Genomic DNA, 26694 nt, shown 5'->3' with positions numbered 1-26694 from the left:
TTGATTGACCCTTCCTTTTTGGAGGCATTTCTATTTAAATAATTTACCTACATCCAAAACAATTACAATAAATCACAATAATAAAATAAAGAGTGAAGGATTGATAGTCATTACATAAGTAAAGATGTCAAGATGATGAGGTGTAATTACTAAAGAATAGCACCTTCCACCTTGAAGTGTTTATGAATGTGGAATGAATTTTTTTAATCTATTTGTAATAGTAGAATTTTATTAGTCACTCAAATTACATTTTGGTAATTTATGATGATAAAATCCATTCAATAAATATGATATTTATTATGGTTCATTAGATTTCTTTGTTTTGATGAATGCTCCTTAAAAAATTACTAGACACTACCTATAGTACAATGATTACTTACTATAAAATAGATACACTACCTATAGTACAACAATTAGTAGATCAATAATAAGTCAATTCAAAAAAGCAACTTCAAACGGAACCTTAACCTATGTAAAATAACATAACATTTTAAAATTCTTATGGAATTTAATATTCTTAAACCTATAAGAAATCAAATTAAGTTAAATATATGTTTGTTATTAATAAATTTAACATAAAAGATTTAAATTAAAATATATTAAGTATTAAGAGCCCTGGGTTATGCATGGTTCGACTGCCAAGGAGCCTCCACTTGGTACCCTGGTTGTCGTATGCCTAGGGTTATGCATGGTTCGACTACCTGCAAGGAGCCTCCAGTTGGAATCATTCCGTGGGAATATGGATCGGTTCTATGGTGCAGATGCCTCTTCCAATTGCAATGGTCGTGGTGTTAGATCTTGGTACATTGTGTGTCTTGAGGTGATCTCCCAGGGTTGTCGAGCCGGGAGGGTTAGTCTGTCGAGTCTCACCTCTCCCAGGGTTGTCGAGCCGGGAGGGTTAGTCTGTCGAGTCCTCAAATGGTTCACTTATGTCTTTCTCTGTTATGGTTCTCTACCCGCTGCTTTACCTCGCCACAGTTTGCCTTTGATCAAGTTGCCCACTTCTGGTTGCCTTCGAAATTGGTTCTTTTCAGTGGTACATCACGATGTGCACTGAGACACAGTCTCTATTTTCAGAAAGGGTTTCCAGCTTGGATAGTCACTTCAGGTAAGTGCATATTCGTTTTAGGTGTTAAACTTAAATAGTTTCTGAGTTTTATAGCTTTTCTCTTGTTTTGTCATCACATACTCATCTTGTTTTCTACTTGAATGTGCAGCCCTGGTTGGCTATGGTGTGGGTCTTCGGAGTCATGCCGAATTGCGGTTGGGTCTACCAGTTTCTTGGCGCCCACTACCAGGTATGTGTTTGTTTGTCGAACTAGGCTAGGGATATTAGTTAACATCCTTCATCTGTGAACTGGACGGAATACTATCCCTGTAATGTATTTTTAAAAGGTTTCTCTGGCCTAAGGCTGAGGGTTTTGTTATAATAACTCAGAGGGACTGGGCCGAACTCAGAGGAATAATTCCTCGTTTTCAGACTTTTGTTTTTGGTTATGAAATTTCAGTCTTGTTGCCAAGAATGCGCTTGTGTTAAGTTATTGATCTATTAAAGCCATGAGACTAGGGTTTCTGTGATGGGCATTAAGGGCACGAGGCCCAACGGCCGCAGAGTACATACTCATTTATTCGTTCATGGGTGGCAGGAGATAGATATTAAGACCCTCATTCTTATGAAAAGTGGGAGACATACGCGGGAAATAGCAGGAAACAACGGGCTAGGCCATCTTAAAATGGAAACAAGACCGCTGAAACCACCAAAACTTGTTTGTTGTAGAGGCCGAAAATCTTTTTGGCGCTAAATTGTTTCAGTTTTTATATGTTGGGGCTTTCACTGTTATTTTGCAAAGGAACTCGAAGCTCATGAGCTAGAAGTTTCAAGGAAGACAGCAAAGGGTTTATTTTCCATAGGTATTTTCCATTCAATTTGATGTATTTCCCTTGCAAAGATGTTGGCCTTAAGAAGTATTCTCTACCACGAATTTAAAGAGTTTTTAGCTGCACTATCTCTAACTTCAAATAAAAAGCAGGATCTGTGATAATCTGATTTCTTCATATTGAAGAAATGTTTTGCAAAAGTTGTCTTTCCTACACCACCTAACCCCACTATCCCCAATATCTGAGATTTCCCCCTTTGCTGTTGCTGCAACAGGACTGTCTCTTCAAAATCTTGAGGCTTAAAATTCAAGCCTGTTGTATAGTCAGCCACGGGAAACTCTAGCTTTTTCACTATTTTCGACAGACATTTAACCCTTTCGTCTTGAATTTGAGTGTAAATTTAGGGCAATAATGTTTATTAGGGCATAATGTTGTTTCTCTTTGTAAATTTATTAAATAACCTGGTGTTATATGGAATCTCGTAACATATAACATAGTTTTGAGCACTCATTGTTAGGTTGGACATGGAAGCCTGGTTCGATATGCTAAAAACCATCTACGAGGTTGAGATGACACTGAGTACATTGACTTTTAATCATTTGATGATGGCCCATTTTACGCTCAATGGGTATAAAGAGATCATGAGGATTTTCAGGTAAATGTTAGAGAAATTCCACGGCTTTGATCCACCTAATAAGTATGAGGAGGTCATGAAACGTTTGAGGGAAATGTTAGAAAAATGTCACGAGGCTGATCCTCCTACATATGCTACTATAGACCAGCAGCACCCCCCAGAATCTTGTGTGTCCTCTCAAAAGGTTTCGATGGAGTTGCTTGTTTTTGGATGTGTTTTGTTCATCTTACCTTATTGTTGAGTCAACAAGTTCTTTCTCGTGTTTCCAGCAGTACTCGATTTATTTCCATGGAAAAAACTTATAATTTGCTACAGTTGAATCGTGGATTACGAGACAAATTTGTGATAATCCAATTTACTATCTCAATCTAAATTTTTGGTGGATTTTCTGCATTATTATTGGCCCCTCTAAGGGTATTGAGGTTTCGTTTTGTTTATCAATGGGGTCCTTGTATTCTGGGGACCTTTATACTTACATAACTACTCATTCTCAATCTGTTGTGCGTTTTTCTGTAGTTTGCTCATAAACCCATTTTAAAAATTTTGGTTGCACCAATTTTGTGGCCTCTCGGTCTTCCATGAGTTCAACACAAAATGGGCAGAATTGAAGTTGGTAGTACATGGAAGGTTTATTCCCATCTTTATTGTCGTCTCTCAGGATGGTTATGTATAGATGGAAAAAATGGTTTATGAAGTTTTCTGGACAATGGAAAGGAGGAGAGCTTCAAAGATGCAACAATCTGCACGTAGTGGTTTCTGAGAAAAGAATTGTTTTAAATGATGCCATATTTCCCTCTTTCAAACCTCTTCCCACACTTCTCATGCAAGATATGCTTGTAAGTTCCTTTATATGTTCAAACTAAACAACATAGCATTTTATATTTAAGTATTGTAACCATGATTTGGGTTTTCAATCTCAATCTAAATTTTTGGTGGCTTTTCTGCATTATTATTGGCCCCTCGAAGGGTATTGAGGTTTCGTTTTGTTTATCAATGGGAACCTTGTATTCTGGGGACCTTTATACTTACATAACTACTCATTCTCAATCTGTTGTGGGTTTTTCTGTAGTTTGCTCATAAACCCATTTTAAAAATTTAGGTTGCACCAATTTTGTGGCCTCTCGGTCTTCCATGAGTTCAACACAAAATGGGCAGAATTGAAGTTGGTAGTACATGGAAGGTCTATTCCCATCTTCATTTTCATCTCTCAGGATGGTTATGTATAGATGGAAAAAATGGTTTATGAAGTTTTCTGGACAATGGAAAGGAGAAGAGCTTCAAAGATGCAACAATCTGCACACAGTGGTTTCTGAGAAAAGAATTGTTTTAAATGATGCCATATTTCCCTCTTTCAAACCTCTTCCCACACTTCTCATGCAAGATATGCTTGTAAGTTCCTTTATATGTTCAAACTAAACAAAATAGCATTTTATATTTAAGTATTGTAACCATGATTTGGGTTTTCAATCTCAATCTAAATTTTTGGTGGCTTTTCCGCATTATTATTGGCCGCTCGAAGGGTATTGAGGTTTCATTTTGTTTATCAATGGGAACCTTGTATTCTGGGGACCTTTATACTTACATAACTACTCATTCTCAATATGTTGTGGGTTTTTCTGTAGTTTGCTCATAAACCCATTTTAAAAATTTAGGTTGCACCAATTTTGTGGCATCTTGGTCTTCCATGAGTTCAACACAAAATGGGCAGAATTGAAGTTGGTAGTACATGGAAGGTCTATTCCTATCTTTATTGTCGTCTCTTAGGATGGTTATGTATAGATGGAAAAAATGGTTTATGAAGTTTTATGGACAATGGAAAGGAGGAAAGCTTCAAAGATGCAACAATCTGCACACAGTGGTTTTTGAGAAAAGAATTGTTTTAAATGATGCCATATTTCCCTCTTTCAAACCTCTTCCCACACTCCTCATGCAAGATATGCTTGTAAGTTCCTTTATATGTTCAAACTAAACAACATAGCATTTTATATTTAAGTATTGTAACCATGATTTGGGTTTTCAATTTTATGTCATCAGCCCCTCTCTAGGCACTTGGGTTTTCTTTGAAGTACATTTCTATAAATTAACATATACATTAGCCAAATCTATTTAAATTTAGGTTGGATATTTAGAGTTACAATAATGCATACATCGACCATTTGTGTGAACTCAAGATAGATATTCATCCTCGATTTTCCTATGTCTAGGTGCATTCTAGATCTTGATTTACATGAGATTGTGTTGGTTTCCTTATTTAATGTGCCATGAAAGAGATGATGGCTCATCTCATTTCCATGAATGTTGTAGAAGGAACCTAGGCTCTTTTGGTGCAAACATCATACTGGTTAGATGTATCTGAGTTTACAAATTTTCTAACATGGATCTGAAATTTCACTTGGGAATTGGAAAAATGTAAATTTATTTCAACCTGAAGATAGTGTTAATCCCCAAATACAAGGAAGGAATTGGACTGTCTTTTTTATTCTTAGGACTATTGGATTTTGTCTCTTGAAATTGATTTCTGAAACTAGTTCTGATCTCAAAACTTTTTATTAAATTGCTTGGAATATTATGGAGGATATTTATAAAAACATTTGAGTACAATCGGAGCTAAATTTATTAGTGACATTCATACTGGAAGATTACCAATACTAATTCTACTACAAGTTTCCCTATCTCATTTTTCTAACATATGGGTTCACAATATTCTCCATACTTTTACCCATGTTATCATCTAGTTTTTTCTTAAAACATTTGGCCTTAAAGTACCTATTTCTCTATCTATCACTGAGTAGTGAATTTAGGTCATCTAGTCTAGATTTGGGGGACATATATTTCAATAGTATGGAAATATTGATTGAGTTAGGTGCTTGTCTTTTCATTGTATCTATTTTCAATGTTTAGAACTTAATGACATCAACATTATCATTTTGGTACTAGTTGTTTTGTATGTAATAGTCTTGATATATACTCTTTTCCATTCCTAGTAGAGCAGTGCAAAGGTTTCAGCATGTTTACACCAAATATATTTGTCAATTTTAAAAGGTATGGGGCCACATGAAAAATAGGGTTAAAATCTCATCTTTTTTCAATGTTTTGCAAAAGTTTTCTTTCCTATGCCACCTAACCCCACTATCCCCAATATCTAATATTTCCCCCTTTGCTGTTGCTGCAATAGGACTGTCTCTTCAAAATCTTGAAGCTTAAAATTCAAGCCTGTTGGATAGTCGGCCACGGGCAACTCTGGCTTTTTCACTATTTCCGACAGACATTTAACCACCTTATCTAGCAGCTCCATCTCCAGCTCCTTGCTAGTTATTCAGAAGAAAATAAATATAACAGTGAGAAACAAACGTCTATGTCTATTTATCAAACATAAAATACTATCACTGATAGTGAAGGTTGAGTTTTCACCCAATATTGCACGCCTCCAGCTCGAAACCACTAATGTCTGCAACACGAAAAAGTGAATTTCTCCAATCTTCAATAGTCTTGGAGTCAAATCATGGCTTCTCTTCATTAGTTTGAGTCACTTGATATCCACCATTCTAGGAGATGCACTGGGATGATCTTTTGCTTGGATATGTGATCATGTGTTTGGCACTAGACTCTAATTCGTTAGCATGAAATAGGTTCGATAGGGGTGTTATGGAAATATGATTGATTCTCCTCTGAACATCTCAAATCTACATAAATCTGTGCATAGGTATAATACCAAGCCATGATATTTGTAGCTTGGGTCTTTGAGAAGTATGAGGCATGAAATTGGCATTATTTGGTTTAATCCCACACCAACATTTACTCATGAATTGATGAAACCAGAGCTCATGGACATTCACTGCATTGTCATTCATTTGAATTCACTTATTCCATGTGTGGTTAACTATATTGGAGGGTTAAACATAATTCTGAGTTTTTATACCCTCTCTGCCACCAGTGCTCTACATTATTTTATGTCTTTTCATTTTCCAAGCATATTTCAGGGTTCTTTATTGCATATTGGTGCTCTTCTAAGGCAACACACCATATCGCTTCATCTACCATAATAATTCTTTGGATTCCGATTAGTAGTTTCCATGCATGCTTAATATGCTTCATATGCATTGCTTTTCAAATGTTGATTTCACAGATTGTTTGTGGCAACGAATCACCCCTAAGGTTTTTATGTGGCAGCAAATCATCTCGAGGTATGGTCTGGGGTTTTGAGGCAAGCAAGGTCTGGTTTGGAGTTGATTGTGGCTGCAATGAGATAGTGAAGTAATGTTTATAGGCAGTGAGGAGATATTCTACAGAGATTACTTTGCATTATGCGACAACAATTTAAGACAATGCATTACCCTTTGTAATATAATCCAGAGAACTCCTCAATGAAATTAGTATTACATGCATAGAAGTTTAAACCAACATATTTTAGAATAATTTTATGGTTTTACACGTTGTCATATATTTCAACATTTATTTATGTAATGATCCTAACGAGTGTCCACAAACTTTTCTTCGTAGATTTCTATTACATTATTCTATACAAAATGGCAGACCAGGTATTTATGTTGCTTTTGGTATTTGTATTATTTATGTTGTTGATTTAGTTAGAGGTTGGATTTTTTTTTTGAAATTAACTTTAAAATGATACTTTAAAAGTTTGTATGTGACTATTTAAATGTTTGTCAGAACACTCTGATAAGCTTGCCTCAAAGTGTTGGACAGATCTTCAATGCTCACTCAACACATTTTTGGTGTTACCGATTCTATTTTCTTATCGGTTTTCTGATCAAGGTTTTCTTATTTTTATGTTATTATGTGTTATTTTAAGAATGTACCCATGGGTGTTACTGATGCAACCATGGGGGGTTCAATGATATTCACTACTTTCATGGAAATGTTAAAAAATGCATGAGGGCAAGACACCGCTATGATGATGCATGAGGTAAGCTTGAATATTGTCTTTTATATTTTCAATTATCTTATATTCCTTATTATATTATGCTAATTTATGTTTGTGGAATGCATGCAATTGCTAAAGTGATTCCAACCCTATAACACCTTATAAAAAATCTAAGGTAATGATAGTGGTAAAACTTGTTCAATATATTTGTGCATTTAGTTAACTTATTTCACTATATATATTTATTAATATTTGTGTTTTTACTAAGCGTGCATTTTGTTGGCATGCAGGATTCATTTATGCCCCTCAATACAACCAATGTTGGCATGCAGGGATCGTTAATGCCCCCATATACATCTAATGTTATGCAAGATGTAAGATTCAACCATTTATTTATGTGAGTTTGATTATGTTATTTGTTGAGAAATATAGGGCATATATTTAATAAAGTTTTTGCACAACGACTCCATGATTTATGAGGTGTTACGAAGAGCTACATCATGCCTTCAAATGGATCACCCCATCTGTTTTTTTCTTCTTGTACATACAATACTATTTTAACAAGTAACCCAAGCAATATGTTATTCCAAAACATGATGTCAAGTTACTTTTTTAGGGTTTTTATGTAATCAAGAGGCCTTTTTAGGGTTTCTTAAATTCAAACATTAGATCATACTCTTTTCCCTTTATGTCATTCTAGAGTTTATCCCATGGCCTAGAAATCAAATCATAGGGAAAAAATACCTTAAGATTAAGGTTTCTAAATACTAGGGTATTTCTTAAAATATAAACCCATAAATTCAACCCCACTACATCTTATGATGGACCATTCAAAAGAAAATTATTATACATACCTCATGGACACCTATCTGTACTGATTAGTATTTTGGTTGCCATGATTATTTGCAACTTTACACTACATTTCATTGATCATTTGCCACCTTCGTGACCTTCTTTTAATGAGTCTTCCGAGATATTGTCATTCTGTAGTGGGACTTGCTTCTTCATGTGTTCATGAAACCCATGCCTCAGTCATAACAAAAATAATCTTCTTTTTCCTTTTTTTACATAAATTACATAGAATTGTGACTAGATATGTCATTATGAAGACCGAACCTAGTTACATATTTCAACATTATTCATCTCTTATTCCATCTTATTAATTATATTTGTGCCTTGCAGGATGTTTCTAGGGTGACTCCAACAAGTATACAATATGTTGGTATAGAGGGTCATGTTATGCCATCTACACCTAGACCAGAACCCCATAACATGCCCTTTACACAATCTGTTGGTATAGAGGGTCATGTTATGCCATCTACACCTAGACCAGAACCCCATAACATGCCCTTTACACAATCTGTTGGTGTAGAGGGTCATGTTATGCCATCTACACCTAGACCAGAACCCCATAACATGCCCTTTACACAATTTGTTGGTATAGAGGGTCATGTTATGCCATCTACACCTAGACCAGAACACCATAACATGCCCTTTACACAATCTGTTGGTATAGAGGGTCATGTTATGCCATCTACACCTAGACCAGAACCCCATAACATTCCCTCTACATCAAATGTGGGTCTAGTCAGCATTATCCCACCAGGACCAGAACAAGTTTCTTTGAGGAGTCTTATAGACTCACAAACAAGAATGTTAAGGCTCCTACCAGATATTCCTGCAAATGTTCAAATCAGACAAGAAATAATTGAACAAATTCAGTTATGGGAAATGTCATTGTTGGAGAGTGTAGCTCCTGCAACAGATCAACAGGTAAAATTAATTTATTTTTTTTATAATTTCATTTGTTATGTTTAGGATCATTATTTTAGATATGAAAAATAGTTTCATATTTTGGCTGGGTTCTTAATAGTTCCACAATTTCATTGTAAATGCAGGAAGTAAGTGACATAGTGCCTAATGTATCTATAAGGGAACCCTCCTCAATCACCAAGACTACAACAATATCATCGGTGACCACAAAAGGAATGCATGAAGTTACAATCTTACTCACTTCAGAAGGAAATGTCTTGAAGGATGAAAAAGGGCTGAAATTTTATCACTTTATTTTTCGTCGTGCAGAAGAATTATTTGGAAATACCATCCAAATGGATTGGAGGAAACAAGCCAATGCCAAAAAGGAGGAACTATTTAAAGATGTAGTAATAGCATTTGGTAATCTTGGATTTGATAAGGAACTTATTTTACAGATTGCAAGTAAATACATGCACTCAAAGAGGTCCAATTTAAGGACAAAGTTGACAAAAAACTTGATGTATCCACGTCCAGCTTGGATCAGAGACCAAGTGACGTGGGATGAACTTATGAAAGATGCCAAGTTTAAGAGGAAAGTCCTCAAAAATCCAAACTATACGCCATTTGCATAAGGAGGAGCTAAGAGATGCCTACGAGATACAAGAAAAGCAACCCAAGCTAGGGTGTCAAAAATTGGATCTCACAAATTAGGCTCTGGTGGATATAATAGTATTCGTGGTGGTATGGTAAGTGATATTTCCATCTATTATATTTTCTATTTTAGGCAAAGTAACCAGGTCACGTTGAGTTAATTGTATATTATTAGTTATTTTACCTTATAGATATGATTATCTTTATTAATGTAAGTTCACCAGTTTCAAAAGGAAGCTTCAGAGGAAGACCTAAAATATGTTGTATTACATGGTTCCCAAGGTCTTTGCCAACACATGATAAATCGAGGGGAAAAAATAATTACTGGTTATGGATCCGAGGTTAGTTGTTTATAATATTATATGAATAATGCAATAAATCGATTGGAGGTTTTAATGTTATTATAACAAGTTAAAGTGTGTTGTGTATAGGAATGAGGTGAAACATCTGGGAGTGAGCATGGGGAGGAGATACAAGCACATGATGATTTTCTTGTTGCACAAAATCATCCAATAGTCATTCCTGAACCTTGGCAGATTGTTGAATTTCAGCGAATGGGAGACATAAATACTGAGGAGGGTGTTCAATGTGATGAGCATTCCACACCCACAATTAATGTAGCGCCTCCAAAAAAGAGGACAAAAAGGATTGATATGTGTTAAATTTTAATAACTTGAACGTGCATCGCTCTAGCTTCTAAGGAGCGCACTAGGTTGTGAGGGTCCAAACATAAACTAATTATGTGTGCAACAAAACAAATTTTGAAGATACTTTGTGTTTTTTATGAGTACTTACATATTAAGGGCATCACTAAGACTGTTTCAGGTCCTAACTTGTATTATTTGTTTGATTATGATCAATTTGATATGCTTATATTTGTGTTGTATGTAGATGACCTGGTCCTAAAAGTTAGTTAAAAAAATTCTAGTTAGTTAAAAAAATTCTATCCCATGGTGCAAGAAGAAACTGGCAAGTGAAGTTGACATGAAGGATATACACCTTGTGTGTTATTTCTTGGTCTTGGAGGTTTGGCTAAGTTGAGGTGAGGTGGTCCTCAAATAGGGGTAAGTAAGAAATTGAGATTCTGAAGAAGTTTCGGATAATGGACAATAAACCATAGGCTACTTTTATAATACACATTTTGAATTTATCAGTAGATTAAGATTCAAATTTGGTTGATTCGTCAGCGTACAAAAAGTATATAGGTTCCTTAACATATTTGGTAGAATTTAGCAGTCAAATTGCTGTGTGCATGAGATCCCTTGTCTCACAAACAAGGGGGGCGCAGACACCAATTTATTGTCCAGCTTGGCTGCTAATATATGGTTGAGCTGAGGTTGCTGCAAATATGCTCCATGGTCTGAGGTATGCGAGGTACTTAAAGGGCACATTGGCACAGTGCTTTGAGCTGCTGCATGCGTTAGTGGATTTTGACAGGCCCAGAGATGCAGGTGGTAGGAAGAGTGATTCATGGTTTTGTTTCAGCTTGGGTTCAAATATAATATCTTTGTTAGGATGGGATACCCATGTGTGCAAGTTAAAGAAGTCCCTTTCTGGGCTAAAGTAGCCTCTTGTGCTTGGTACTCAGGGATTTATGAGTACTTACAGATTATGGGCATCACTAAGACCGTTGCAGGTCCTAAATTTTATTATTTGTGTGATTATGATAAATTTGATATGCTTATATTTGTGTTGTATGTAGATTACCTGGTCCTAACAGTTAGTTTAAAAAACTCTATCCCATGGTGCACTAAGAAACTGGCAAGTGAAGTTGACATGTATTATTTCTTGGTCTTGGAGGTTTGGACGAGTTGAGGTGAGCTGGTCCTCGAACACGGGTAAGTAAGCAATTGAGATTCTGAAGAAGTTTCAGATAATGGACAATAAACCCTAGGCTACTTTTATGATACATATTTTGAAGTTTTCAGTAGATTCAGATTCAGATTTGGTTGATTCGTCAAACTAATAACTCTTCGCAGGAGTTTAAAGCAATTGAACTTCAAGCTTACAGTTCCCACTCGGCCATATGTATTCCTCCTCAAGTTTCTAAAGGCATCTGATTCCAACAAAGTGGTAAAGTTTTGAATGACACCACTTTTTATATTGTTGAAAGCAGCCTGTGTGGCATTGATCAAATCTACTTTCGAAAATGCCTCATAAAATCTAGCATTCATGTTTTAAATTACTTTTCTTTATTGTATTCCTAATAATACCCTGCTATACTGACAATTCGTACTATCTATTATTCAGATGGAAAATCTAGCATTCTTCTTGGTTGAACTGTGTTTGCTTCAGCGCATAATGAGCAAGTACAATCCATAAACTTTGTGTTAAGGGCTTTGAACACTTATCCACTATGGAAGGCTTATTTGTTGATGTGGTTTTTGAAATATTCAATGTATTTTTTAAGTTGTTTGTGCAAGCGTTTTCCATAACAGTAGTGAAGGCTTATCTGGATCTCAAAATATTGTGCATAGGTGATGCTTTTCCCTCCTCTAGTTAGTTCATTCTTGTTTATTGTGTTTTTTTACAAAAATTTTGCAGTATGGTCCACTTTTTATCGTTTTTGATAATATATCTCATGTATTTGATACTTGTAGACCTTTAATCCATAAAAAACAACCCAAAAATCTCAGAAATAGACACCTATAAATATAAACTAGTCATCAAATTTCAAGGAATATTTTTTCATGGGGCTGAAATCCTATTAAAATTTGGAACAAAATGCATATTTTCATATTTATGAGATGTATACTTTGTTTACTGAACTAGATTTGTATGTGTTCATATTGAAATCTTGTTACTATGTTTTAAATTGCGAGAAGCTTGATGGCTAAATGTTGTTTGCTATATGATCCTTAGTTAACATTTGTGAAGTGTTTTATGTAACTAGTTATGGCTGATGTTATGATGGATCCTTTATCGAAGGTTCTTAATGTAGGTTCTGATTATAGCCGGTGTGATAACTTGCCAGGTACCGAAGGGACTGTCACATGCTTTGCATCATACTTGGTGTGCACCTCAATTTTCAATTCCATTATGGCATTAGCTGGGAATATAAATGTAAGACTTAAATTCTAAATACTGGACAGCCAAACATTATGTTTATTTTATCAGCATTTTGTATCTTAAAATGTAGTTTGTCATCGTTGTTTTATATATCTTACGATATTAGTTTTCATTATTTTTTTTTATATTTTGCAGTACTATGATGTTCGGAAGGAGTGCAATGGTGGCCTATGCTATGATTTTTCAAATATGGAGAATTACTTAAACCAAGGTTCCATTAGGGATGCCCTGGGGGTTGGCAGCCGAAAAATTGTCTCCTATAGCCCCTTGGTTTATGAAGCTATGCTTACTGACTGGATGCGGAATATGGAAGTTGGCATTCCAACACTCTTGGAGGATGGTGTTAAGTTGCTATTTTATGCAGGAGAATATGATCTCATTTGCAATTGGTTAGGGAATGATACTGTAGACATATAACATATTGTTTTTGTTTTGGAGAATGACTTTATGATTTAGGTGTTAAGTCTGTTATTAACTTATTTGCAGTTGTGTTTTTCAGGCTTGTCAGTCTAATCTTCAAAATTGGAAAGTTAATTGTTCAAATTATGTGTCTTTCAGGCAATTCAAGATGGGTGAATTCCATGGATTGGTCTGGAAGTGAGAATTTCAAGAAGGCACCTACAAAATCCTTCCTTGTAGACGATAAGGAAGCAGGTTTAATAACCAGTTATGGACCACTCAGTTTTCTCAAGGTAAAAGGCACTCGATGATCATCTTTGATTTCGTTGTACAAGTAGATAATTTCTTCCTTACAGAATCTTCTATTTTGCTGCACCAGGTTCATGATGCAGGTCATATGGTCCCAATGGATCAGCCAAAAGCAGCCTTGGAGATGTTAAAACGCTGGACACAAGGAATTATTACTAACGACAATTCTCAAATTTTAAAGACAGTGACGGAGATTCCAGAGAAGAATTTCGAGAGTTAGTTATCTGCTTAACTAGGAGAATTACTCTCTTCACCTAGATTAATGTAAATATTTCTAGATTTGCAGTAGTGTGCATCCCCAAAGATGTGTATTTTCTGATTTGGCAAAATAATTGTGCATTGGGACCATCAGTCTTGCTAACTTGTGTCAAATCTTTTGATGGCCACTTTTTAACTCTATAGAAATAGTGCTTCTTATTGCTTACCAAGCCTTGTGGAATTATGATTATACATGGTGTTAAAGTTATATTCAAGAACATGAATAGTATGTCATGTGTTCTTATTCCAGCAAGTTCTGATGTCCTAATGGATGAAAGAAATTGTAAATTCAACAAAAATATTTGGTTAGAGTCTCGGGGAATTCAAAGCATGATGCTCTTAGCCTACATTAAATTTTATTGACAATGACATGAAAACATTTATGTTGCTTGCAATCATAAAACGGATGCCAGTATTGTCTACTTATATTTGAATTGGAGGCTATGTGGTTTGGCTGTGTTTCACTTCTTGTTCGTTCTATTATTTTATTGTTGAATATGCTTGTTTCCTCTTTTTGCCTCTTATCCCTTTATAAGCCTCTTGGACATTAAGTGCTTGGCATAGCAAGATATGTCCATAAAGCGCATGGACTATCTACAGTCCATCAATGCTTGCTGTTGCTGCTGTCTACACTGCTCGATGCACTTTGAGGAAGGATCCATGTTGGAACAAAACACTTACCCTTCATATAGGCTACTCTCAAGCAGACCTGAAGTAAGCCTTAAAATTTTTAAAGCATCATGCTTTTACTAATTTTACCCTTCTAAAGAAATCCTACTCCTAGACATTTTAGATTTCTTCATCAATTACAGGCAGGCATTGTTGATCAGCTACGGCCAGAACATTGTGTCATGATCAACTATATGTTGGAACTCAGCTACTAACACCCTGTCTGAATTGAATCTTTATCTGATACTAATGCACATACTAAGCGTCTGGAGGCGTGCGCACATTTTGTTAACTCTATACATTGAGGTAATAACATTTATGTGCATTGTTCCAGGGAATGTGCGTATTTCATGGTTGATTTTCACCTAAATATGGGAGGAAATAAGCTGAGAGTTGTTCATAAGAAGTATTCAGATCGTTGTAGCAAGTCTATCTTTTACCAACTCTCAGAATTTCAGAATGAGATTGCATCACATGACATCGGCTGACATAATACATTTTAAATGGTGTTTTTTGGATTGCAGAACTGATGCTTATGGGATTCATCTCGTTTCTACTGACCATTGGAGAGAAGCCCATTTCTAAGATTTGTATACCGTAAGGAATGGCTTATAGTATGCTTCCATGTCAAAAGGAATAATCAATAGCTCCTGCTATCGATCATTGTTCTGAGGTGGACTCCAAACTCTATGTTGCGTATTCGAATTTCCCAATGCTATTAGATGTTACTTAGATCGTGTTAGTCCATTTGATATGATTCAAGATATTTATGATAGTTTGATAATTATTCATTCCCTCTTGATTCAAAGGTAAGTATCCTCTGGTCTCCCTCACTCGCATGAACCAGCTCCACTACTTCATCTTTACATTGGCAACTGTCCATGCGTTATATAGTGTCCTAACAATCGCCCTAGCAAGAGAAAAAGTAAGTGCCATGGGAAATAACTGATCTTCTCCCATGTCATTTAGTTTAAATTTTTTCTCGGTTTGAATTTGCTTTCATATCTTCATGCATTCGAAACATATTTAACTCAATAGTTTGAATTATGGACATTTATTTTTTTTTAAATAATTTTTTATATTGTCTCTAGAGAGACAATAGTTTGAATTATGGACATTTATTTTTTTTAAATAATTTTTTATATTGTCTCTAGAGAGATAATAGTTTGAATTATGGACATTTATTTTCTTAAAATATTTTTTTATATTGTCTCTAGAGAGACAATAATTTGAATTATGGAATTGTCTCTAAAAAGACAAAAATGTAATTGTCTCTAAAGAGACACAAATGAAATTGTCTCCAGAGAGACAAATCAAATTGTCTTTATAGAGACAATAATAATATGTGTCCTATATTGTCTTTATAGAGACAAATTTTTGAGACATTATATTTTGAAACACCCGCTTAGAGACAATATTTAAGACAATATTTGAGTTTCTTTTTGTCTTAAGTTAAGACAATTGACTCAAATATTGTCTTAAAACCCCCCTACATGTAGTAGTGAGGTTTCCATGGAGTAGTATTGTTAGAAATTGTAATTACTTTAGAATGTGAAGTTGGCTAAACATAGAGAGTCAATTTAGTGAGCGATTAAGTGATAGACAACTTTGAGTATGTAATTGCATGTGATTGCATGTCAAGATATTTTAGGCAAGTAGCTAGTTGGAAAAAGATAAATACCCTTCATTGGATTCATTGTAAGCATTATATTTTGTGTGATCGGTAAAACCGCTGCATCTCATGGATTTGTGTGTGACTTATCCTTTTCAATCAATTGTATCGGAGCGAAGTTATAAAAAGCTAAAAAAAAAAGAGAGAAATATTTTTTCCGCTTTAGAGTAATATTCAGGGGATTAAAACGCTCGTGGGCTTAGCATAGAACCGCGTGGGTTAGCACATAGCCGCGTTAGCAGTGAAAAGCTCACCGCGTTTTGTAAGCACGTTGCTTTCCTCCGAATACAGAGCCTGAGAGGACTAACACGACCCTTCTATATAGAGCGAAGAGGATTTTTCTATAAGGCCAAAGTTAATAGAGTGAAGAGGATTTTTCTATAAAGGATTAAGTCAAGATTCGTTGGTTTAAATGGTGAGAGGGTTTTTGAAATGGGAAAGTTATTTTTGCATTGATAAAGCTTTAAAAGGTTGGGGATTATTTGAATTTAAATGCATATTAAAAGACCTTTTTTTTAATCTTTTGGAAACTTTTTCAAAGGATTGATTTTATATTTATAAAAGGGTTTTCAAAATAAAAGATTTTGTTTATAGATATTAAAGTTTTTCAAAAAAGGGCGTTTTGAAAAGGTTTTAGAAAATGATTTTTTTTAAGTTTTTTTTTTAATAAAAAAATGTAAAGTTTGGGGTGAGAAATATTTACAGGGTTTTTGGCAAGAGAATTTAGGGTTTTGTAACGTTTGTTAGTTTACAAAAATATTTTGATGTTTTGTCAAGTATGACTGTGTTTTGGGTGAAGATTGTGCTTTACAGGGGCGTATATTAAAAATAATAATAATAAAAATTGGGCGATATGGAAAACAACCACATGCAATTAGCAAATCAGCTATAAAAAAAGAATGACAACAGTCATGGGTCGCAAAGTGTGACTAAAAAAGACTAAGAAAAGGAATTGAAAAGAAGAGGCATCGATTGTTGCCATTGCCAGAGAGGTTCAGGCCACAGCCGAGAAACTTAGAAGTCTAGTAGAAGACAAAGAAGAAATCGAGGGTGATTGGTGTAGCTTTGATTTTCTACCACCTCCTATGTTTACAGGTGAATATTTTGATCATTGGGTTATCAAGATGTTAACTTTTCTTCGAGCTAGAGAGTTAATTGAGTACGAATCTAATAACCCATATGATGAAGTATGTGACGTTTTAGCATTGAATTTTATAAAACAAGCATTGGATGAGAAGTGTTTGTGCAAGGTAGAAAAAGCTACAACTTCCAAGGAAGCATGGAAATTCCTGGAAGTAGAGTTTGGTGCAAGGGGGAGTGACATGCAACAACAGGTTATGTCACAAGAAAAGAAGTCAGCCACAGATATGAGAGTAGATGAGCAAGACTCTGAGAGGAAAACAAATCTTGGAGAATCCCACTCAAAAGTGGATGATGGTTGTCAAGACCATAAAATTGAAACCCATTATGCAAGCATGCATATGGATGAAGAAGATGCAACAAAGATTGCAGAGAGAGAAGCAAGAGCCTCTATGTGTGAAACAAAGCAAGAGAAAATAAATGCTCAAGGACTCCACTGTAATGTGGATGATACATATGATGATGAATCCCACTGTGATGAAACACATGTGGATGATGACTGCAAAGTTAGATGTGAATTGATGAATCCAGCCACAACTTATGGATTTGATGAAGTTGAAACTGACGATGAGCACATGCATGCTCAGATATCCCACCATAGTGTAGATGAACATTATGTTGATGATATGTGTGGTTTATTTTTTTAAACAGAGATTGATTGTGGCAATATGGTAAGCGCAATGTTTGATGAAACATTGAAGGTTGAAGTTGCCACTGTAGCAACAAGATATGAAGCAGTTGGAACTGCTCATGAAGCAGTATGTCATCTAGCAGCAATTGATGATCAAGAACATGATAAAGTGATTGAAGAGTTTTTTTATGAGAATATCCACTAACAACATAACAATGGAAGACAACCTCCATGCAGTTGAAAAGAAGGTAGATGTAGAGCAGGAAGCTCTCACTGAAGAGAGTCATATTAAATATGTTTTTAACATTCTTTTTGGATATGCAGGTGTTCATAATAGCTTGGGCAAAGAAGTTGAAAGCAAGGTTGTGAATAAGTTTCATGTAGATTTGAAGTTCATTGAAAAATGGATTCAGAAACCAATAGGATAAATTGAAGCGAGTCAAACTCATGAATATAAAGTACAAGAAGCAAAGAAAAGAAGACAGTTTGAAGATGCAATGTTTTGGCAGTAGTCCATGGTTGAACGAATATTTGAAGAGGAAGGTGTAGAAGACATGATCTAATTGTTTTTCAGAACAAGTTGAAAACAAGTCAAAGGAAATTTGGAGCAACAACAAGTGAATAAAGCCTACAGCAAGAAATTTCAACAGAGAATTAAGAAATTTCCAAGATATACAATCTGGAAGCAAAAAAAAAGAAATTGAAAAATTGTAAAATTCTCGAGTCATTGTAAGCCTGGCTGAGACATAGACCAGCAGGAATGTTTATGTGATAGTTAAGTCATGTTGAGTCATGTTGAGTCATATGGTCATAATTAAGGGGGGAATGTTAGAAATTGTAATTACTCCCGCATGTGGAGTTAGCTAAACCTAGAGAGTCAGTTAACTAAGTGGTTGAGTGGTTGAGTGTTTGAGTGTTGAGTCAAGTTGAGTTAAGTGATAGATGACTTTGAGTGTGTGATTGCATGAGGTTGCATGTCAAGATATTTTAGGCAAATATCTAGTTGGAAAAGGTTAAATACCCTACATTGGGTTCATTATAAGCATCATATTTTGTCTGATCAATAGAAGAGTTGTAGCTTTGTGTGTGAATAATGTGTTATGTGTCCTTTCCCTTTCCAAAAAATATTAGTGAGTATTCAGAATAACACAAGAACTATCGCATCCATCGACCACTTTCAATTGTGTAGGGAAGCTCACAGTTATGTTGCTGTTGTAGTCAAATGTTGGGCAACTACTATCCGAGGGAGTTATGGAGAGAGGCAGATTAAATCCATCAATGAGTGAGATGTCATATGTGTCTCGACCGTTGGCCCCATTTGGAGTATATTCAGCCAGCGTTGCAAGAGGCAGTCCAGCAGCTTGATAGTTGAGCAAACCTCTGCAATCACCAATGTTGCAGCTGCCTTTACCAGAGGCGTCGAAGGAGCAGCCTATACGTCCCCAAAATCTACCTGCACTTGTCCTTGCGAGCGCCTCAACACTCCATGATTGTCCCTGTGTGAGTGTTTGACTGCCAACTATGAGAATTCCCACAGCCCACACAGTGAACGAACACTTATTCTGGATCACAAATGTTGCAGCTTCAACTCCTGCAGCACATATTTATTGATGACATAATAAGAATACCCATCACTTGTTAATGTAATGCTCATAAAATAGAGTAGATTTGAATGGGGGGAGTACCAACTTGGGCTTACCTTGAAGATAAATCATTAATCCTAAAGCTAGAGTTGTTGCAACTCAAACTGAAATTGTTATTGTTCTTCCCCCATTGCTAAGATTAGGATGCAAGTTAAACACTCGTACAAAACAATACAATGAACAAACACTACTCCAACATAGTGCAATCAATTGCAAATGAGCTTGTTTAGTATTTATGCATCGATAGTGTAGGCGAGTCACACCCTATACATATAGACAAGGTAGTAGCGATCCACAAACTTGGTAGTAGCGTCTGAAAACATGGATGAAGTTTAGATAATATTATAGTCTTTTCTTGGCATGCAGTGTGGAAAAAACATGGATGAAGTTTAGATAATATTATAGTCTTTTCTTGGCATGCAGTGTGGAAAATTGCAGAGGTACAGTAAACCACCCCACGGAGTAATCTAATCCTCTTAGAAAATTACTTGCGTACCCTCTTTTGGCCATAAAATTTACATGAATAGGCAGAGATTTGAAATATAATAGCAGCATCAGTAGGGTTCAAATTCCTCCCCCCACCACCCCTTTTTTTCAATCCCAAACATCCATATAAACTCCCGACATCTACCAAAATCAGTAACTTAGAAAGCATGGCCACGTGATCACCCAGTCCATAATAGGCGTTGCTGCCCATGTCTTATTTTCATCTCTCTTTTTTCTTTTTCAAAGCTGTTAATTCGTAATTTGTTTTTGTCCATGGATGGAATTTGGTTGTATATTGAATTCCTTTTGGATTTTCAAAGGTTATAGAGTGTAAATTGAATCATCGTAAGGTGTATTGGAGTCCCATTCCACAAAATATTGTGGAAATATACTCCATTTGTATTAGCTTTCACTTTCAAAGTAAAATAAATGGGATTATAAAATATGACATCCTCAGCATCCATTTCCATGATTTGTTGATGAAGCGGCACATTGAATTATATTTTGGAATAGATTGCATCATTATCTTGTTGTAAAAAAAGGAGAGGAGTAAATGAATACGAAATGATGAAAACTCACACATGAGTAAGGGCCAAGACTGTAACGAAGGACTACAATGAAAATAGTTACTACCAAATCTCGCAATTAAAAATAAATAATAAACATAGAAAATACAAAATAATAATATTATAAAATTTAATGGATAGATTTATAATAATATATAGTTGAGATGATTTGAAGTAATGATAAAAAGTTAAAAAATATAATATATAGATTAAATCAAATTAATTGAGAATTAAGATTAAATTTTAGTAAATTTACATTAACTCAGATAAATTAGTATGAGCATGCAAAAAGAAATCATGCTAATGTTCATGAGAATGCAAAATTAGTTTCATGTTAGCATTAATTTTAATAGATAACAAAAATAAAATATGTATTTCTAATAAGGGAAATCAATAATGCTAGTCAAATTTCAATTTAGATCTCAAATTGATAAAGTAAGATAAATCTTAATGGTTATATCTATAGAATTTGAAACTTATAAACGAAATTGTAGGGTAAAGGTAGGATTTATTATAAAAGGAATTGAAGGGTGAAGGTATTATAGATCCTTACAAACACATACAACATAAGACATTGTAACACACTTATTCATTTAATAGAATTAAGCTAGTTGAGGTTGTTAATATTATATTTGTTAAACATTCAAGTAAATGGAGTGTGTTGTGTTAGATTGTTATGATTGTACTTGTTTTTCTACTCATCATCTCTCTTTCATTCACACTTATACTCTCAAATTATTAGCAGGCTCAATTTATGCATATCCTTAAAGATGAATGCAACTCTTCACACTTATACTCTCAAATTATTCACACTTATGCTCTCAAATTATTAGCAGACTCAATGTATGCATATACTTAAAGATGAATGCAACTGCAATCTATACATTATAAAACTCTTGGTGTCAAACATTTACACAAGTTTCTTCAAACAAAAGTTGGTGCATTTGAATTTTGTTGGATTGTGCACATTGTTTTGATTAGGAAATGTATAATAAAGTTTAGTTTATCTATAACACATAACACATTGCATTAATAAGGGGCCATGTAGCTTTAAAGAAACTTAGAAAGTAGCTAATGTCAAGACAAGGGGATCATGAGTTTGAATCTCTTGCTTTATGTTAAAAAACCAAACCCCTTTTGTGCATATATTTTATGAAAAATATTATTCATGCATTCAAATTGTTTTACTCCACCTACATAGTCAAGCCCAAAATAACATCTCTACTATGTTCTTGATGAATGCAACCCCAATCTATGAATTTTTTTATGAACAATCTTGTTCATGCATTCAAATTGTATTACTCCACCTACAATCTCAAGCCCAAAATAGCATCTCTACTATGTTCCTGATGAATGCAACCCCAATGTACACATTATAAAAATTTTGGTGTCAAATAATTATCTTCAAACACAAGTTTCTCAGTTTTGATGAAGTTTAAGATGTGGTGCTGCATTTGAATCTTATTGGACTATGTACATGGTTTTTAATAGGAAGTGAACAATAACATTAAAGTTATATATAAAACAAGGCATTAATTAGGGGCCATCTAGCTTTAGACAAATTTTGAAAGAATCTAATGTCAAGATGAGGGGATCATGAGTCTGGATATCTCACCTTTGTGCTAAAAAAAGAAAATGTGCAACCCTTTATGTGCATATTCTATGAAAAATCTTATTCATGCATTTTAATTGAATTACTCCACCTAGAATCTCAAGCCCCAAATAGAATCTTTGTTCTATTCTTGATAGAACCAATGGTTCTCTACCCATCCAAGCAGATAAATCTCAGTAAGAATCATGCATATAGGATGCCATATCACCAAGCTTAATACTTTTAAGAGCAGTTCCAAAAAAAAAATACAACAAAATTGCATAAGAACATGTTTGCTACACTTTTTCTTCTTTATAAGAGTACCACCAATGTGCTTTCTCTTAAGTCTCGGCACCACCTGCAAAGCATCAAGCAGCTATTTACATGTGCATAAAATAAGTGTGGGAATATCAAGTTCAAATATTAAGAGTCAAGACCCTTGCCACAAATGTGAAACAACAAAAACATGATGAATAACTCCATTAGAAACATTCATGAGGATCTAGGGCTTGTGATGTGCACGTTATATTTTGGCTACATGCTTGACAGTTAAAAATTAGAATCATAGAAATCATTGGATGCAAATTATAACTAGTGGTTTTTACTTTCGTTTCATTTGAACTTCAGGCCTAGAATTGAATTAATATTAGAAGTTAATCTCACACGATAACAAAGAGCATAGGAGTCCAAGAAAATTGTCTTGGATTCAAAAAGAAAAATTCACTTACCAACTATGTATTGTCACATACCCAAATCCTATCTTAATCATTCATGTTATAAAAATAAATGAATTCTATTAGAGATCTAACGCCCCCCTTTTCCACCCAAAAAAAAAATTCATAACTTTAGAGACAAGCCTTTAATCACTCTCATATGATCTTCAATGTTCCTTCATTTGACATGACCTTCAATCACCCTCAATAAATATTAAACAAAACCAAGTTTTTGTACTTAACTCTAACATGCTATCTTTAAAAGAAAAAAGAAAAAAAATAACTTTAGAGACAAACCTTTAATCACTCTCATATGATCTTCAATGTTCTTGCATTTCACATGTTCTCTTTAGGGAAAGTGTGACCATTTCAAAAATAGACCTTCAATCACCCTCAATAAATATTAAACAAAAGCAAGTTTTTGTACTTAACTCTAGCATGTTATCTTTAAAAGACACACTTTCAGTATGACACATCCCATCCAAAAACATGTATATATTCACTATAGCCAATATATGTATACTAGGTTGATAACGTGATCAAAAGAGCATACATGAAACCAAGCTTTCTACATACCTCTAGCATGTTACTTAAAAAAAACACACTTTCATAATGACACATTCCGTCCAAACACTTGTCTTTATTCATTATAGACATTCTATACCAAGGTTGTTAATATGATGAAAACTACATGTACGTTAAGAGTTTCATCCAAAGTTCCCTCACATTTAATTTATTTCAAAATATGCAACAATTGTTTTCTTTAACGAGTAAACATTAAACATTATTGGATAAAAGTTGGAACACTTTGACTATATATAGATTTGATCCTCAAAATTTTTGAACTGTGGTGTCTCCCATGCAATAGGATTTAATTCATTTAGGCTAATTCAATGTATTTCAAACACTCGGGCTTAACAATTATGGAAAAAGAAAAAAGCGAATTTAGATCTCAAAATATTCCTTGGTGTTTCCCTTCTTCATTGTTTTCTTTGGAAGGAGAACATGGTGGATGTTTAGAACCACACCTCCATATGCAATGGTAACATTTGCCAACAAATTGCTTAATTTTTCATCATTTTTCATGACAAGGATGTGGCATGGCATAATTCTACTTTTCTTGTTGTCCTTGGCAGTAAACATTAAACATTATTGGATAAAAGTTAGAACACTATTTCATCCTTAAAATTTATGAAGTGTGGTGTCTCCCACCCAATAGGATTTAATTCATTTAGGTTAATTCTATTTATTTCAAACATTTCACGACAAGGATGTGGCATGGGATAATTCTAATTTTCTTGTTGTCCTTGGCAGTAAACATTAAACAGTATTAGATAAAAGTTAGAACACTATTTCATCCTTAAAATTTCAAAACTATGGTGTCTCCCACCTAATAGGATTTAATTCATTTAGGTTAATTCTATTTATTTCGAACACTCTCGCTTAACAATTATGGAAAAAGAAAAATGTGCATTTAGATTTTAGAAGATTCCTTAGCCTTTACATTCTCTGTTTTTTTCTTTAGAAGGAGAACATGGTGGATTTATGGAACCACACCTCTATATGCAATGGTAACATTTTCCAACTTGTTTAATTCCTTTTTAGGACAAGAAGGATGTGGCGCGAGATATGGAACCACACCTCCATATGCAATGGTAACATTTTCCAACTTGTTTAATTCCTTTTCAGGACAAGAAGGATGTGGTGCCAGATAATTCCACTTTTCTTGTTATCCTTGGCATCATTATTGAAAGATAAATATATAAAATTACACACTTCTTCTTACATATCCTTTACATTCATAATAAGGATTTATCAGTTTTATATCCTTGACATTCATAATAATGATTTATCACTTTTATATTTTTATTATGTTATTTGTTTTCCCACTTCTTTTACAAATTCCTAGAATGTAATTATGTTAAAAACATTGTTTTAAAATAAATTGTATATTGATAAAATATCTAATGAATTCATTAAAATTAGTATTCATGTTTTACTATGTATTTTGTTTATTAGTAATAGTAAACGGTTAAATTCTATTAATAGTTTAATTAAAATTCTATTCAACTTGTTTATAAATATATATATATTTTTTTACAAATTTTTAATATATTCGAATAGTATTGATACAATTTTTCCCTAAAAATTTAATATTAATTATTTCATTAATTTGTAATATTATTTTTAAACATTACATTTTATTAGTTTATTGTTTTTTAAATATTACATATTATTATTTTATTAATATTTAATTTAAATGATTGAGTGTAAATAATTATTGTATTTTACTATCAAATTCAAATCCCTGAGCTACATGATAAGGTGCAAATAAGATTTTACAAAAAAATTACGTACTTAAACATTTTTGTAATTGATTGCAATCACTTTCAAGATGTACTCATATATTTATGAGGAAAATCTCCTTGAAGTGTAAGAACATTAATCGTAAATAAGGTTAACCTATTGTTAAATGATGGTGAGAAAGAAGCTTTAAAAACACCAATAAAATTTCCCCTTGATTAGAGGAATTTTCTTGCTTGACCTCCCCTTGATTAGAGGAATTTTCTTTCTTGACCTAGATAAGGTAACGGGAGCTTTGAGATCTCTTATGGGTGTCTTTAAAACTCATTACTCTTACCCATGGGAAACATTGGCAAACAACACCTCAAGTGGCATATTTGTTGGAAAATGTTTTATCTTTAAGATATGACAATGATCATATGGCATTATAGGGGAAAAGGGAATTCAACTTCCATTATCAGTTTGGTATATTATCTTAGTATTATATAGAGAATTAACTAAATATTACACAATGATTCTAAGCTTGGAAGGATCATTGTTCATATTGAATATAATACCCCCATACTCATGCTGGGAATACACAATGGTATCATAGGAGAAATCTCTCACTTATGGTGGGAATACACAATGGTATCATACCAAAAATCTCTCACTTGGGAACTCTGCAAATTTTGATTTTCCTACTAAAATATGACGTATTTTGAAGCATGATGTGAGGAGACTTTGGGAATAAGTTTTCTTCCTCAAGGAGGAGATGAAAGAGATTGAATATAACCAAAATTAAGCAAATAATGTATCATAAATATTTCATCATGAAAGGGTTCAATAATTTCAATAAGATAAGAATGATACACATGACTCTTATTTTCTTGGATATGGTGATATTTAAGAGTATGGTATTGAATACCCAGAGATAGATTGTCACTAAGACAATGAAGTAGCTTCTCTCTCTCAAGATCAACATGAGTACTTAAATAGAAAAACCATTCTTCTAGAAGAACCTATTATAGACAATAAAATCCTTTGAAATGAGAATATATAGTCATTTTGTTTGACCCCATGTAAATGGAATCTACATTTGGCAAGTTGGAGATTGACATCAAAAGAATATATGATTTGATATCAAGTTTTACTTGCACTAAACAAAATAAAGGAAAAAAGCCAACCTAGTCCCATTTTAAGGATACCATGTATAAACACAAGATCATTGTTGCAGGTATTGTTTTTGAGGGATATTATCAAGAAAACACAACATCCCTCACACCATTCTATTCATTGAAACTAGAGGTGCATCCATAGAATATAAATTCATGTTTTTGGAATATATAAGTACAAAGTGCTCAAGATGAGAAAGTGTAGGCTTCTTCTTATTACTTATAGTATGAAAAGTAGCCAGCATAAACTTAAATACTATATGAAAATATAAGTACAAATAAAAATATGT

At 34.0% G+C, this 26694-nt stretch overlaps 2 protein-coding genes across 2 annotated transcripts; one reads left to right on the top strand and one right to left on the bottom strand.

Annotated features, from left to right (window-relative positions):
- The first annotated feature begins 622 nt into the window (after positions 1-622).
- Positions 623-14001, top strand: LOC149206973 (serine carboxypeptidase-like). Its single transcript, XM_089397879.1, has 7 exons — positions 623-897; positions 1035-1108; positions 1218-1298; positions 12775-12863; positions 13005-13261; positions 13426-13561; positions 13648-14001. Exons 1-7 carry the CDS (start codon positions 623-625, stop codon positions 13795-13797), a joined length of 1062 nt encoding a protein of 353 aa, XP_089254005.1. The 3' UTR covers positions 13798-14001.
- A 5073-nt stretch (positions 14002-19074) lies between these two features.
- LOC149206972 (pathogenesis-related thaumatin-like protein 3.7) lies at positions 19075-19662 on the bottom strand. Its single transcript, XM_089397878.1, has 2 exons — positions 19647-19662; positions 19075-19538 (listed from the first exon to the last, which is right to left on the bottom strand). Exons 1-2 carry the CDS (start codon positions 19660-19662, stop codon positions 19075-19077), a joined length of 480 nt encoding a protein of 159 aa, XP_089254004.1.
- Between the last annotated feature and the right edge of the window lie 7032 nt (positions 19663-26694).

Source organism: Pinus tabuliformis, chromosome 1_2, assembly GCF_031772625.1.
Source record: "Pinus tabuliformis cultivar Carrire ecotype Pingquan chromosome 1_2, CPIR1, whole genome shotgun sequence".
In the NCBI taxonomy this organism is placed as follows: domain Eukaryota; kingdom Viridiplantae; phylum Streptophyta; class Pinopsida; order Pinales; family Pinaceae; genus Pinus; species Pinus tabuliformis.
This window is presented reverse-complemented; position numbering and strand designations above follow the sequence as displayed.

Coding starts and splice junctions, on each gene's coding strand:
- LOC149206973 (XM_089397879.1), top strand. CDS start 623: ATGCATGGTTCGACTGCCAAGGAGCCTCCACTTGGTACCCTGGTTGTC. Junction 1,299..12,774: donor TTCTTGGCGCCCACTACCAG/GTATGTGTTTGT, acceptor ATAACTTGCCAG/GTACCGAAGGGACTGTCACA. Junction 12,864..13,004: donor CATTAGCTGGGAATATAAAT/GTAAGACTTAAA, acceptor TATATTTTGCAG/TACTATGATGTTCGGAAGGA.